Raw genomic sequence first — 13,721 nt, 5'->3', positions numbered from 1 at the left:
ACTGTGGTAAGTGTATTGTACAGGTCTTTTTTCAGGACTGTGACTTCTTTTTACATTCTGTTTTGTGAACAAAATTTTTGTTCCTTGTCTATTTAAAAATTAGCCGGTGTTGTGTTTAAAAAATTGTGATTTTAATCGTATGCATGTTAACCATTGCAGGTGTCTATACCCACCCAGCGATTTAGTATACTTTGTCAATAGGTTTGTTGGTCAGTTGGTTTTTCCATATTAAAATATTTTGAACAGAATTCTTCCACCTTTCTCAAGGTATTATATTTTATAGCTTGAAATATGTATTAACATGAAGTGTAGATGTTCTAGACACATTTTTCAGGCCAACTAATCCACGGGACTTATTTTCTGTTGAACATATCTGACAAAGTGGTGCTGAGAGTAAGCGGGTGGTTGAGTGGTAACACTCTGGTCTACCAGTCCAGAGGTCCCCAGTTCAATTCCCGACTGGGGCACTGGACATTTCAGAAATGCTTAAAGTGTTTCCCACCCAACTAGAGATGTACTGGTATGAAACCCAGGTAATTCAGGTAATTCTCGCGTGTATTGGTGCTATACACTGAGCACGTAAAAGAACCAAGGGGTCTATTCGCAAAGAGCTAGGGTATCGCACCTGGATTCCTTGTATCCCAAATACTGTCTCTTCTGCTTGCTGTCTCTTCAACAAAAAAACAAAAGGACCCCATTGGAAATAAGTGCTTGCACTTTCATGGGTTATCCTTGACTGCAAGGTCAAAATAAATACTGAGACAAAGCTCCACTTTATATTTGCCTATTTCCATTCTATGTAGGTGATCCTTGTGACTGATGGCAGCACAGGGGTGGGGCCTGGCTCCCTTCAGAATCTCCTTCAAGCCTGGGACCAGGGGGATAACTCTATCAGGTAAACACAGTTTTTACATAGTTTCCTGGTTTCCTGCACAAACCCCTCTCAGCCTCTGGCCTGAGATAAACACCATCACCTACATGCAGAACCTCCACCAGGCATGGAACCAGGGAGATAACTTTGATGATATTTTTGAGTAAAGATCTTTGAGGTCACACAATTACAGTATTTTTTCAAACATTTTCACAGCTTCATACTTTCTGTTCATATTTAGCTCGGCTGTTTTAGGAGAAAACCGGAGGTATTGTCATAGCCAGCTCGTCTGCCGTCCGCAGCCACGTCACGCTAAAACCTTAACATTGGCTGTAAAATCAAAGTGCTTCCACCTACAACTTTGAAAGTTCATATGTAGCTGCACTTTGATGAGTTCTACACGCCACACACATTTTGGGGACACTAGGTAAAAGGTCAAGGTCACTGTGACCTCTAATATAAAACTTTAACATAGGCTCTAAAATCAAAGTGCTTCCACCTACAACTTTGAAACTTCATATGTAGATGCACATTGATGAGTTCTACACTCCACACCAATTTTAGGGTCACTAGTTCAAAGGTCAAGGTCACTGACAAGCTTTCATTTATTCCAAACTGCACCAACAGCCGAGTGTTGGCACCCACTATGCGGTGCTCTTGTTTTTACTCCAGTATCATTAGTATTTGGACTTGAATAATTAAGGTATATATTGGCTAAAGCTAATCGTAATTAGAATACTTTTTCAAATGTCTGTATTTAAAAGTCAACAAGATTATTATCTTAAGATACTATTATCTTCTTAGCATCATACTTTTCTTTGAAATAAAAAACAAATGCCTTTTCCGAATGAATGCATAAAGTTCCATTGAAACATTCGGCTAATACGCAATAAGGCTTGCATTGATAATACTATAGCCTTGTTCTGGCAAAACTAGGCTTTATGCAAGTGTGAAAGTATTGTCCCAGATTTGCCTGTGCAGTCTGCACAGGCTTGTCAATGACGACTCTTTAGGCCTTTACAGAATTGTTTGTTTAAAAGAAGTCTCTTCTAAACATAAATCCAGTCTAGTCAGAAAGAGTTGCCCCGCATTGTACTGTGCAGATTTAAAGCCCAGTTTTGCCAGAACCTGACTCAACATGACTTCTCTGTGTTTGCCACATCAGATGCCCTCTGCCATTCCCGTTCAAAGGCAGACTGACCGTGGTGTGTCTGGCCAGCCCCATTGAGCCACAGCTGAAGGCAGCCTTGCCCATGTTTGAACGTTTGATTGAACTCAACAATGGTGGTAAGTAAGCAGCCTTGCCCTTGTTTGAACGTTTGATTGAACTCAACAATGGTGGTAAGTCAGCAGCCTTGCCCATGTTTGAACGTTTGATTGAACTCAACAATGGTGGTAAGTCAGCAGCCTTGCCCATGTTTGAACGTTTGATTGAACTCAACAATGGTGGTAAGTCAGCAGCCTTGCCCATGTTTGAACGTTTGATTGAACTCAACAATGGTGGTAAGTCAGCAGCCTTGCCCATGTTTGAACGTTTGATTGAACTCAACAATGGTGGTAAGTCAGCAGCCTTGCCCATGTTTGAACGTTTGATTGAACTCAACAATGGTGGTAAGTCAGCAGCCTTGCCCATGTTTGAACGTTTGATTGAACTCAACAATGGTGGTAAGTCAGCAGCCTTGCCCATGTTTGAACGTTTGATTGAACTCAACAATGGTGGTAAGTCAGCAGCCTTGCCCATGTTTGAACGTTTGATTGAACTCAACAATGGTGGTAAGTCAGCAGCCTTGCCCATGTTTGAACGTTTGATTGAACTCAACAATGGTGGTAGTCAGCAGCCTTGCCCATGTTTGAACGTTTGATTGAACTCAACAATGGTGGTAAGTCAGCAGCCTTGCCCATGTTTGAACGTTTGATTGAACTCAACAATGGTGGTAAGTCAGCAGCCTTGCCCATGTTTGAACGTTTGATTGAACTCAACAATGGTGGTAAGTCAGCAGCCTTGCCCATGTTTGAACATTTGATTGAACTCAACAATGGTGGTAAGTCAGCAGCCTTGCCCATGTTTGAACGTTTGATTGAACTCAACAATGGTGGTAAGTCAGCAGCCTTGCCCATGTTTGAACGTTTGATTGAAGTCAACAATGGTGGTAAGTCAGCAGCCTTGCCCTTGTTTGAACGTTTGATTGAACTCAACAATGGTGGTAAGTCAGCAGCCTTGCCCTTGTTTGAACGTTTGATTGAACTCAACAATGGTGGTAAGTCAGCAGCCTTGCCCATGTTTGAACGTTTGATTGAACGAAACAATGGTGGAAAGTCAGCAGCCTTGCCCATGTTTGAACATTTGATTGAACTCAACAATGGTGGTAAGTCAGCAGCCTTGCCCATGTTTGAACGTTTGATTGAACTCAACAATGGTGGTAAGTCAGCAGCCTTGCCCTTGTTTGAACGTTTGATTGAACTCAACAATGGTGGTAAGTCAGCAGCCTTGCCCTTGTTTGAACGTTTGATTGAACTCAACAATGGTGGTAAGTCAGCAGCCTTGCCCATGTTTGAACGTTTGATTGAACTCAACAATTGTGGTAAGTCAGTAAGAGAAGATTTTTTTCCGACATTTAAAATATACCACAATATTCCTCAAAGTATTGTCTGAAAATTTAGATACATACTGACAATAAACCTGTTGAATTGACATGAAAATATTCCTGTGTATAACGTCACATACCATAAAATTAAAAACCATTTAATATTTTTATTGTGTTTTACAGGAAGATACGTTAAGTTTGAATTTAGACCTTCATGTACCGAGATAAACATTTCTTACGAATCTTTCATTTTTCAAATTCAGCTGTAATATGGTGTGCTTTTTATAATTTGTAGTTTTTGTTTGTTCTTGAATTGTTGTTTTTAATCCCTTTTAATAATGTTCAATACAATCGTATCCTATACAAGAATACTGGTGAAATGACTTCCTGCATTCATCTGCATTATATTATGACCTTCATCTGGTTATAGAATCACATGTAATCAAAGTAACACAAGTAGAAAGAATTCCGATGAAATGCAACTGTCTGAAAAAAGTCATAACATATAGGGAAAAATCTGATTGTCCAATACATAGGTCATACAAATCTTAATTTTGGTTAACAAAATATTATATTCTTATAATTTTAGTGGCAGTCTTTTATTATGGTGGTTACATTTATTAATTTAAGACATTTACCGGTAATGAAAAACTTCATAAATGGCCCAAATCCCTTTTAAGCCAGGACAATCTAAAAAAAAAACAAAACAGAAAAAACGCTAGCTTATACAAAAAACAACAGAATAAATGTTTGGAAAAATGTTTACTACAAAATAAACAATAGTACCATGTATTCAGTTGCAAAAACAAATCTGCAGTACACTAGAAAACTCCCTTCATGTTAACAAGACTCATTCTTTGTTAGTAAACTCCATTGATATGTGCAGATTAGCTCATGCAACACAAAGACACAGTTTTGGTCCTCGGCATAAACTTGCACATTTTAGTTGAAGTAAACAACATTCAATTGATGCAGCCATGTAAATATGATTGATTCATTTTATAAAACATTCTTTGTTCATATTCATGTTGTTTTATGATTGCAAGAATAGCTTGTTGACAATGAAATTGAGTTTCACTCTTGGAAAATGGAGTTTAATGAACGTGCACAAAGTGTCATTTCAGATTAGCTTGTGCAGTCCACTCAGGGTAATCAGGGACACCCCTTTCCACCTACACCTTTTTTTTGTTTTGAAAAGTTCTTCTTAAAACGAAAAACACCATCAAAGCAGAAAGAGTTGGCCCTGATTAGTCTGTGCAGACACAAAGGCTTATCTGGGACAGCATTTTACACAATAATGCATTGAGCCCAATTGTCCCAGAGCAAGGTTCATATATATCATTTGAACTTTGTGTGTGCAGCTGGAGACATATTTGTGCCTGAGGGAGCCCTGGACATGACCAGTGTGGGAGAGATGTTCACAAGGGTGGCAGTGAAGTACTACAGCCCCTACAGGGGCTTGCTGACATGTGGGCACCTCAAGAGTAACATCACCCTCCACCCTGCACCCACACCTTTGGACAGGTATAAAACACCTTCCTGCATCCAGCACCCACACATTTGACCAGGTTTGCAACCATTTTTTTTTTAGATTCGTGACCATTTCTGTATCCAGCCATTTTGTAATTGGTTTGCAACCATTTCTTGATCAGTTTTACTTTCATCTCCCAATAGTTTTTAGCTCACCTGAGCACAACGTGCACATGGTGAGCGTTTGTGATCGCCTTTTGTCTGTCATCCGTTGTGCGTTGTCAACATTTTGCCTTGTGAACACTCTAGAGGCCACATTTATTGTCTGATCTTCATGAAATTTGGTCAGAACATTTGTCTCATTGATACCTCGACTGAGTTCGAAACTGGGTCATGTTGGGTCAAAAACTAGGTCACTAAGTCAAAAAAAAAGAAAAACATTGTGAACTCTAGAAGTCACATTTGATGCCCAATCTTCATGTAACTTTGTCAAAATGTTTGTCTAAATGATATGTTGGTTGAGTTCAAAAATGGTTCCAGTCCATTGAAAAACATGGCCGCCAGGGGGCGGGGCAGTATTCCTTATATGGCTATAGAGAAACCTTGTGAACACTCTAGAAGTCAAAATTTTTGCCCAAACATCACGAAACTTGGTCAAAACATTGGTTTTATTGATATCTCGGACGAGTTCGAAAATGGTCCAGATCGGTGAAAAAACATGGCCGGGCAGTTTTCCTTATATGGCTATAGTAAAACCTTGTTAACACTCTAGAGGCCACATTTATTGTCCAATCTTCATGAAATTTGGTCAGAAGATTGGTCTCTATCATATCTTGGATTAGTTAGAAAATGGTTACGTTCGCTTGAAAAACATGGCTGCCAAGGGGCGGGGCATTTTTCCTTATATGGCTATATATGGCTATTGTAAAACCTTGTGAACACTCTAGAGGCCACATTTATTGTCCAATCTTAGTGAAATTTGGTCAGAAGATTGGTCTCAATGATATCTTGGATTATTTCGGAAATGGTCACGTTTGCTTGAAAAACATGGCTGCCAAGGTGCGGCGCATTTTTCCTTGGCTATATATGGCTATAGTAATATCTTGTTAACACTCTAGAGGCCACATTTATTGTCCGATCTTCATGAAACTTGGTCAGAAGATTCATTCCAATAATATCTTGGAGGAGTTCAAAAATGATGCCGATTGGTTGAAAAACATGGCCGCCAGGGGGGCGGGGCATTTTTCCTTATATGGCTATAGTAAAATGAAACTTGATCAGAAGATTTGCCCTAATGATATCTTGGATGAGTTTGAAAATGGTTTCGGTTGCTTAAAAAATATGGCCCCCAGGGGGCGGGGCATTTTTCCTAATATGGCTATTTATCATGCTTTAGTAAAACCTTGTTAACACTCTAGAGGCCACATTTATTGTCCGATCACCATGAAACTTGGTCGGATGATTTGTCCCAATGATATCTTGGATGAGTTCGAAAATGGTTCCGGTTGGTGGAAAAACATGGCCGCCAAGGAGGCGTGGCATTTTTCCTTATATAGCTATAGTTAAACCTTGTTAACACTCTAGAAGCCATATTTATTGTACGATCATCATGAAACTTTGTCAGAAGATTTGTCCGAATGATATTTTGGACAAGTTTGAAAATGGTTCTAGTTGCTGGAAAAACATGGCCACCAGTGGGCGGGGCATTTTTCCTTATATGGACTTATGAATCTTCATGAAACTTTGTCAGTATATTTGTTTAAATGATATCTTGGATGTGTATGAAAATGGTTCTGGTCTGTTGAAAAACATGGCTGCCAGGGTGTTCACTAGTCATGAAAGTTGGTAAGAACATTTTTTTCTAATGACATCTTGGGCTGCACAGAACAGGTCAGTTCCTTTGAATCTCAGGTGAGCAACTTTGGGCCTTTCAGGCCCTCTTGTTGCAATTGTTTTTGAATATGTTTGCATGTATAATAAAAATTTAGGTGAAATTTACCTGTTTTGTTTACTAGTATTTTTGGTGAAATAATTCAGTCAAGCAAATAAAAATACAAGGGTCGAATCAGTTGTACAGAAAAACTGCCCAATGGAAGATGTTTAGATGACATGACAAACATCTCATCATTCTACTTCAGGTCCAGCGAGTTCTCCAGTGCCCAGTGTATGGTATCAGATAGGCTGGAGATCTGTGGCTTCATGGACCTCGGGGACATTGCAAGTCCTCCCACCGTGTCACGTCACCTGGTGCTGCCCCTGCCTGCACGACCTGGTACGTGGGGAATAGGCAGGCTAACTGATCTAGTACATTTATGGGAGCACATCAGTAATATAAATGAGCCTTCCTCTCGGAAAAGGGGGCTTAATGCATGTGCTTTAAGTGCCGTCTAGATTAGGCTGTGCAGTCTACACACCTTCCCCCTTAACCGGACAGACACTTTATGCACATGAATTAAGCCCAGTTTTTATGCTCCCCCCCAAAAAAAAAAAATTGGGGAGGAGCATATAGTCGCCGCTTCGTCTGTCTGTCCGTGTGTCCGTCCAGGCACAATTTTTGTCCGGGCTATTTCTCAGCAACTTATGACCCGAATTAAATTAAACTTTATGGGAAGCTTCACTACTAAGAGGAGATTTGCATATTATCAGCGGGTTCTGGTCGGATGATTTTTCACAGAGTTATGGCCCTTTGAAATTTTCCATAAACTGTATATATAGTGCAATTCTTGTCCGGGCTATTTCTCAGCAACTAATGACCGGATTTCAATGAAACTTTATGGAAAGCTTCACTACCAAGAGGAGATTTGCATATTATCAGCGGGTTCTGGTCGGATGATTTTTCACAGAGTTATGGCCCTTTGAAATTTTCCATTAACTGTACATATAGTGCAATTCTTGTCCGGGCTATTTCTCAGCAACTAATGACCGGAATTCAATGAAACTTTATGGGAAGCTTCACTACCAAGAGGAGATGTGCATATTCTCAGCCGGTTCTGGTAGGATGATTTTTCATAGAGTTATGGCCCTTTGAAATTTTCCATTGTACATAGAGTGCAATTCTTGTCCGAGCTATTACTCTGCAACTTCATACGGGAATTCAATGAAACTTTATGGGAAGCTTCACTACCAAAAGGAGATGTGCATATTATCAGCCGGTTCTGGTCGGATGATTTTTCACAGAGTTATGGCCTTTTGAAATTGTCCATTGTACATATAGTGCATTTCTTGTCCGAGCTTTTTTTCAGCAACTTATTACGGGAATTCAAGGAAACTTTATGGGAAGCTTCACTACCAACAGGAGATGTGCATATTATCAGCCGGTTATGGTCGGATGAGTTTTCACAGAGTTATGGCCCTTTGAAATTTTCCATTGTTCATATATTGCAATTCTTGTCCGAGCTATTTCTCAGCAACTTATCACGGGAATTCAATGAAACTTTATGGGAAGCTTCACTACCAACAGCAGATGTGCATATTATCAGCCGGTTATGGTCGGATGATTTTTCACAGAGTTATGGCCCTTTGAAATTTTCTATAAACTGTACATATAGTGCAATTCTTGTCCGGGCTATTTCTCCCTAACTACTAACCGGACTTCAATGAAGCTTTATGGGAAGCTTAACTACCTTGAGGAGATGCGCATGTTATTAGTGGGTTCTGGTTAGATGATTTATTTAGAGAGTTATGGCCCTTTGAAATTTTTAAGTTGCTAAACCATCCATTTTATTATTTTGTCCAACGTTATGCCCCTTAAGACGTTTCCTTTTATCTGAATATATAGCGCAATATTGTGAAAAAAAACACTTTGGGGAGCATCACCCGTCTCTGACGGTTTCTTGTCATACATCAGCTCCCAGTATGAACCTTGGTAAACTCGTTTACTGTGAGGCTATTATAATGCAAGACCTTGTGTTTTACAACACCCTCTCCAACAATTTTGTATAGGTTGGTGCTTAATTTACATGATCCTTCTCTCAAGTAATATTTTCAAAAGTAACAAATTTCATTTTATTTTGCCAAGCTAACGTCTGTGCCTGCAGAGATTTAAAGTAATCTTTGAAATTTTAAGGAGTTTACATTTCTTGTTTCTTTCTGTTCATGTGTGTTAAGTATTGTGCCAAATTAATCAGGGACAACACTTTCTTTATTTATGGACTTTGGGTCTCTTCTAAAGGAAAATCCTGTTTTCAGGCAATGAGGTCAAGGGAGAGGGTGACGAGGAGGAGGAGGATGGGAAGGTTCCCTCGTTTACAGTGCTGCTGCATGGCAGCCTCAAGGTGGAGGGAATGGTGGCACTGACGAGGGTCGGGTGAGTCACACACAGGAAACAGAACTCTGGCTTTATTAAATGTCACTGGCTGATCAAGAAGACACTTTCTGCCTTTATTGTATTATTCGTTAAAAGGTAGTATTTTCTTTGTGAAAATCCAGTTTAGACGAAAAGTGTCATTCTTGAGTGGCCTGTGCGGACTCTACAGGCTTATCTGGGACAACATTAAATTCTTTTCACATGCTTTAAACCATTTTTTTTTTTTTTATACAGAGCAAGACTCATTTTTACGCATGTGTGCATGTATGCATTGAGTTTTAAAATGTAAAATGAATATGTTGCTTGTGGTATTAATTTAATTACCTTCTAACAGACTGTAAAATTACTTTTGTATACAGTTTTAAGCATCTGGTTCTATATATTTGACATTTTTTATTAAATTGACATTGTGATCTGTTGTCTTTCTATCATTATTTGTTTTATGTCTTATGTGAAATATATAATATCAATAGACAAACTCCCTTACTATGTAGACATTTTGTTTCAGACCAGACTGGTTTGATATTTTGTGACAGACCAGACTGTTTTGCTACTTTGTTTCAGGCCAGATTGGTTTGGTATTTTGTATTCGTGGGCAGACAGCAAGAAGAAATCCAGTCTAATGTTGTCCTTATTTGAACCTGGTAGGCAAAGTACATCTTTTATTTATTCTCGAAGGAACCTAGAAACAGATAGACCAATTGATATTTTTAAACTTTGTGTAAAAAACAACAACAAGTAAATGAACAAAAGGGCCATAGTTCCCCAGAGATTTAAAGAAATTAGACTGTTCTGAAAAAGTGAGAGCTGATTCATTACGATTGGACAGAAAACTTTTAGAGTATTAATACGTTTTTTTTATTTGACCTAGTGATCTTATTCTTGAGCTCACATGATCCAGTTTCTATCTCAGCCAAGATTTGATTTGGAAAAATGTTCAGACAAAGTTTAATGAAGATTGGCTAATAAATGTGGCTAGTAAAACGTCAATGAGTTTTCTCTTTAGCCATACAACAAAAAAGACCCAAAACCCCAGGGCTATGATCTTCAAACTATGGTAATGATTTTCAAACATGACCAAGAGGTAATTAAAACAAGTGTTCTGACTTGTTTCATTTATATTAACCTAAAAATGTGACTTCAAGAGTGTTGACAAGGTTTCACTATAGCCATATATGGAAAAAGGCCCAGTCCTTGGCGGCCATGTTTTTCGCTGAACTATAACCATTTTTTGCAGCCAAACTATAATTGGAACAAATGTTCTTACCAAGTTTCATAAAGATTTGACTATAAATGTGTCTTGTAGAGTGTTAACAAGGTTTTACCATAGCCATGTAAGAAACACCAGAACCATCTTCGAACTTGTCCAAATATTGTTGGGACACATTTTCTAACCAAGTTTCATGAAGATTGGACAAAAATGTAACTTCTAGAGTGTTAACAAGGTTTTACTATAGCCATATATGAATAACTGCCAAGCCCCCAGCCATGTTTTTCAATGAACCGGAACCATTTTCTAAATGGTCCAAGATAACATTGAGACACATGTACTGACCAAGTTTTATTAAGATTGAAAAATGTATGTGGCCTCTACAGTGTTTAAAAAGTAAATGTTGACTACAGATGACACATGTGGGACAAAAGGCGATCACAAAAGCTTACCATGAGCATGTTGTGCTCAGTTAGTAAAAACTGTTCTAAAACAAAGGAATAACTAAAATGCAATCATCAGTTATCATCACTTATAATTGATTAGGTTACATTGTTGACAGCATATACTTGTTTACTTAGCATTTAACATGTTCTTCTGAACTCTAACATGACCAAGTTGAGCTTGATCTAGAGAACTTCACATTGTTTGATTTACTCTATTTAGTTTAGCTTTATTTCATGAAAAGCCTTACGGTTAGGCTCATGAAGGCACTTTTGAAGCTGTTTCCTGGGTAGAACAAGTCCTTGGTGTCTTCAGAAAAGATCTTATAAAATATTCCCAAACTTATCAAACTTGTACTCCCCAATCACTAGCCATTATTGCACGTATTTATGATTAAACTGATACTGGTATGAATTTCAATAAAATGTAAGGTTTTAATGAAATTCTATTTTATTGCGAGGAACTCTTAAATATTTTGCCCCTGAAAACTTATCAAACTGAATTTTGCACCAACACATGCATTTGAGCCGCAGTCTTGGAAAACGGCGCTTAATGCACGCATTTAAAGTGTCTTCCAAGATTTGCCTGTGCAGTCCAAAGAGGCTAATTAACGACAACCCTTTAAGCCTATGCTTGATTTTCTTTTAGAAATGACTTACATTCAACAAAAAATTCCAAAAAGCAGAAAGTGTTCTCCTTTATTGCCAATGCTAGTCTCGGACGACACTTAAGGCACATTCATTAAGCCCTGTTTTCCCATAGTGCAGCTGATATGTAGTGTGACTCACTTTTGTGCACAAGGCCCAGATGCAGTCTCCTGGCTGGGCACTCTCAACTACCTTGGGCCCATAGCAGACTTCTCAGTGCCCCCTTATGGAGAGGAAGACAACTGCAGCCCATTTCCTGTGAGGCCCAAGGAGAAACGCAGCTACGCACAGAGCTGTGTAGTCTGGATCAAGTCTGTAGGGCTCCAGGTAATGAGGACATAAATGAGTTTGAATTGAAGAGAATCCTGCTTTATGATGCTAGCAATTAGTAGTTTTCATATATTTTCAGTTTTTTTTTAAGAAATTGCACCTTCCATCCATGGATGTTTTTGTGGTTGTCTTCTAGATTTTGTTGTCACTCTCTGACTGTAAAATCCTTTGGATGATTTTAATATTGCACTGGGTTATAATTCCTGTGACCAGACAATGTTTATTGTACAAGTCTGAAGCGTTTCTGTGAAAGGTCAAGGACACAATTCAAAGGCACATTTCATGAATGTTCATTTGTCTTCGTATCTTTTCAATGCCTCAGAGAATTTATTATTACTTTTGATTGTTTTTCCCTTTGAACAGATAATGTGTCCTATGCAATACCTATGCTCCAAGGTTAAAGGTCAAGGTAATAATTCAATGACAAAGGTCATGAATTTTCATAATAGCTTCTAAACTTAAAATAATAAAAAAATTGTCTAGGTCCTTTTCACTTATAAATATACACTGCCACCCATTAGTATTGCATTCCATCATGTCAAATACAATTGTTACCATTTTTACAATACTCTATTAATAAGACAATTCTTTAAGCAAATTTCTTAAACTTTATTAACACAACCATTATCTAAAATAATACTCCAAAAATATTCATAAACCAAATGTTCGTTAAAATGTCTTCTCCATTTCTTTTTATGCCCCCGGATCGAATGATCGGGGATATATTGTTTTTGGCCTGTCTGTCTGTCATTCCATCATTCTGTCACCAAAAATTTAACCTTGCATTAAAGTTTTGCAATAACTTTTGAAATATTGAACATAGGAACTTGATATTTGGCGTGCATGTGTATCTCATGGAGCTGCACATTTTGAGTGGTGAAAGGTCAAGGTCATCCTTCAAGGTCAAAGGTAAAAAAAAAAGTGGCGCATTAGAGGGCATTGTGTTTCTGACAAACACATCTCTTGTTCCATTTTGACTCCTCATATTTTCAAGTCCATGATTGCAGTTCAGACTTTATGGGACATTAGATTAAGATTATCTAAGTAAATGTAATTCTTACTTACATTGAATGAACAACTACATAATAATTACAAACTTTGAGCCATTCTGATACTGGAACTGATTCCTTAAAAAAATCATTACTTGCATAGACCCTTCTATATTTCATTTTGATAGTGAATAGCCGAGTTTCAGCAGCTATAAATCTCCAGGGGTTATTGTCATTTGTGGGCAATTAGTTCTGGTGTATTGTTTCTGGTGAAAGTGTATGCAAGTCAAGATTGAAATAAAATAATTGTTTAATCACATTGCTTTTTCAAGCTTCCAAAATGTCAATAGCCAGTGCATTCACACTGTCTGGTCAGTAGCTACACAGTCCGCTTTGAAGTCATGCAAGGTTTCGTGGTCTCATAAGCATACAGAGTAGCTCCTGACCAGACTGTGTGAATACGCTGACTGGCTTGGACCTACCATGGCCTAAGATGGTATTAAAGCAATTTCCCATGACGTGCCTCATACTGAGGTCAACTATTCCCTATTACAGGCTGACCTCCAGAAGGTGATCCGACACGCCCGCAAGCTGCCAGACAAGCAGCAGCAGTTCTACAAGGAGCTCAACCGGGTCCGCAAGGCTGCGCTGTCCTTCGGCTTCGTGGAGCTGCTCCCAGCGATGGCGGCCATGTTGGAACGTGAGTGTACCATGCTTCCAGGGAGCTCACATCCCGACGCTGCCCTGCAGTTGACCCACGCAGCCACCAAACTGTGTAGTGACATGGCAAAAGATGCTGCTCAAATGATTATGCCTTTACGAACAAACTTTTCGACAGATGATGTGTGAACATAAAGAATCAAAATTAA

At 38.7% G+C, this 13,721-nt stretch overlaps 1 protein-coding gene across 4 annotated transcripts in view; it reads left to right on the top strand.

Moving 5' to 3' along the window:
• LOC127877296 (integrator complex subunit 14-like) overlaps window positions 1-13,721 on the top strand; it is a 23,669-nt gene extending 9,948 nt beyond the window's left edge. For all 4 annotated transcript variants that reach the window (XM_052422988.1, XM_052422985.1, XM_052422986.1 and 1 more), the window contains 8 exons: window positions 804-895; window positions 2,037-2,158; window positions 4,818-4,980; window positions 7,065-7,198; window positions 9,115-9,232; window positions 9,797-9,876; window positions 11,688-11,860; window positions 13,408-13,721. In XM_052422988.1, coding sequence (XP_052278948.1) covers window positions 804-895; window positions 2,037-2,158; window positions 4,818-4,980; window positions 7,065-7,198; window positions 9,115-9,232; window positions 9,797-9,876; window positions 11,688-11,860; window positions 13,408-13,701 — 1,176 coding nt within the window. In that variant the 3' untranslated portion in view covers window positions 13,702-13,721. The remainder of the gene's footprint in view (window positions 1-803; window positions 896-2,036; window positions 2,159-4,817; window positions 4,981-7,064; window positions 7,199-9,114; window positions 9,233-9,796; window positions 9,877-11,687; window positions 11,861-13,407) is intronic.

This window comes from Dreissena polymorpha, chromosome 4, assembly GCF_020536995.1.
Source record: "Dreissena polymorpha isolate Duluth1 chromosome 4, UMN_Dpol_1.0, whole genome shotgun sequence".
In the NCBI taxonomy this organism is placed as follows: Eukaryota; Metazoa; Mollusca; class Bivalvia; order Myida; family Dreissenidae; genus Dreissena; species Dreissena polymorpha.
The sequence above is the reverse complement of the archived record's forward strand: the minus strand, read 5'-3'. Positions and strand labels throughout refer to the sequence as shown.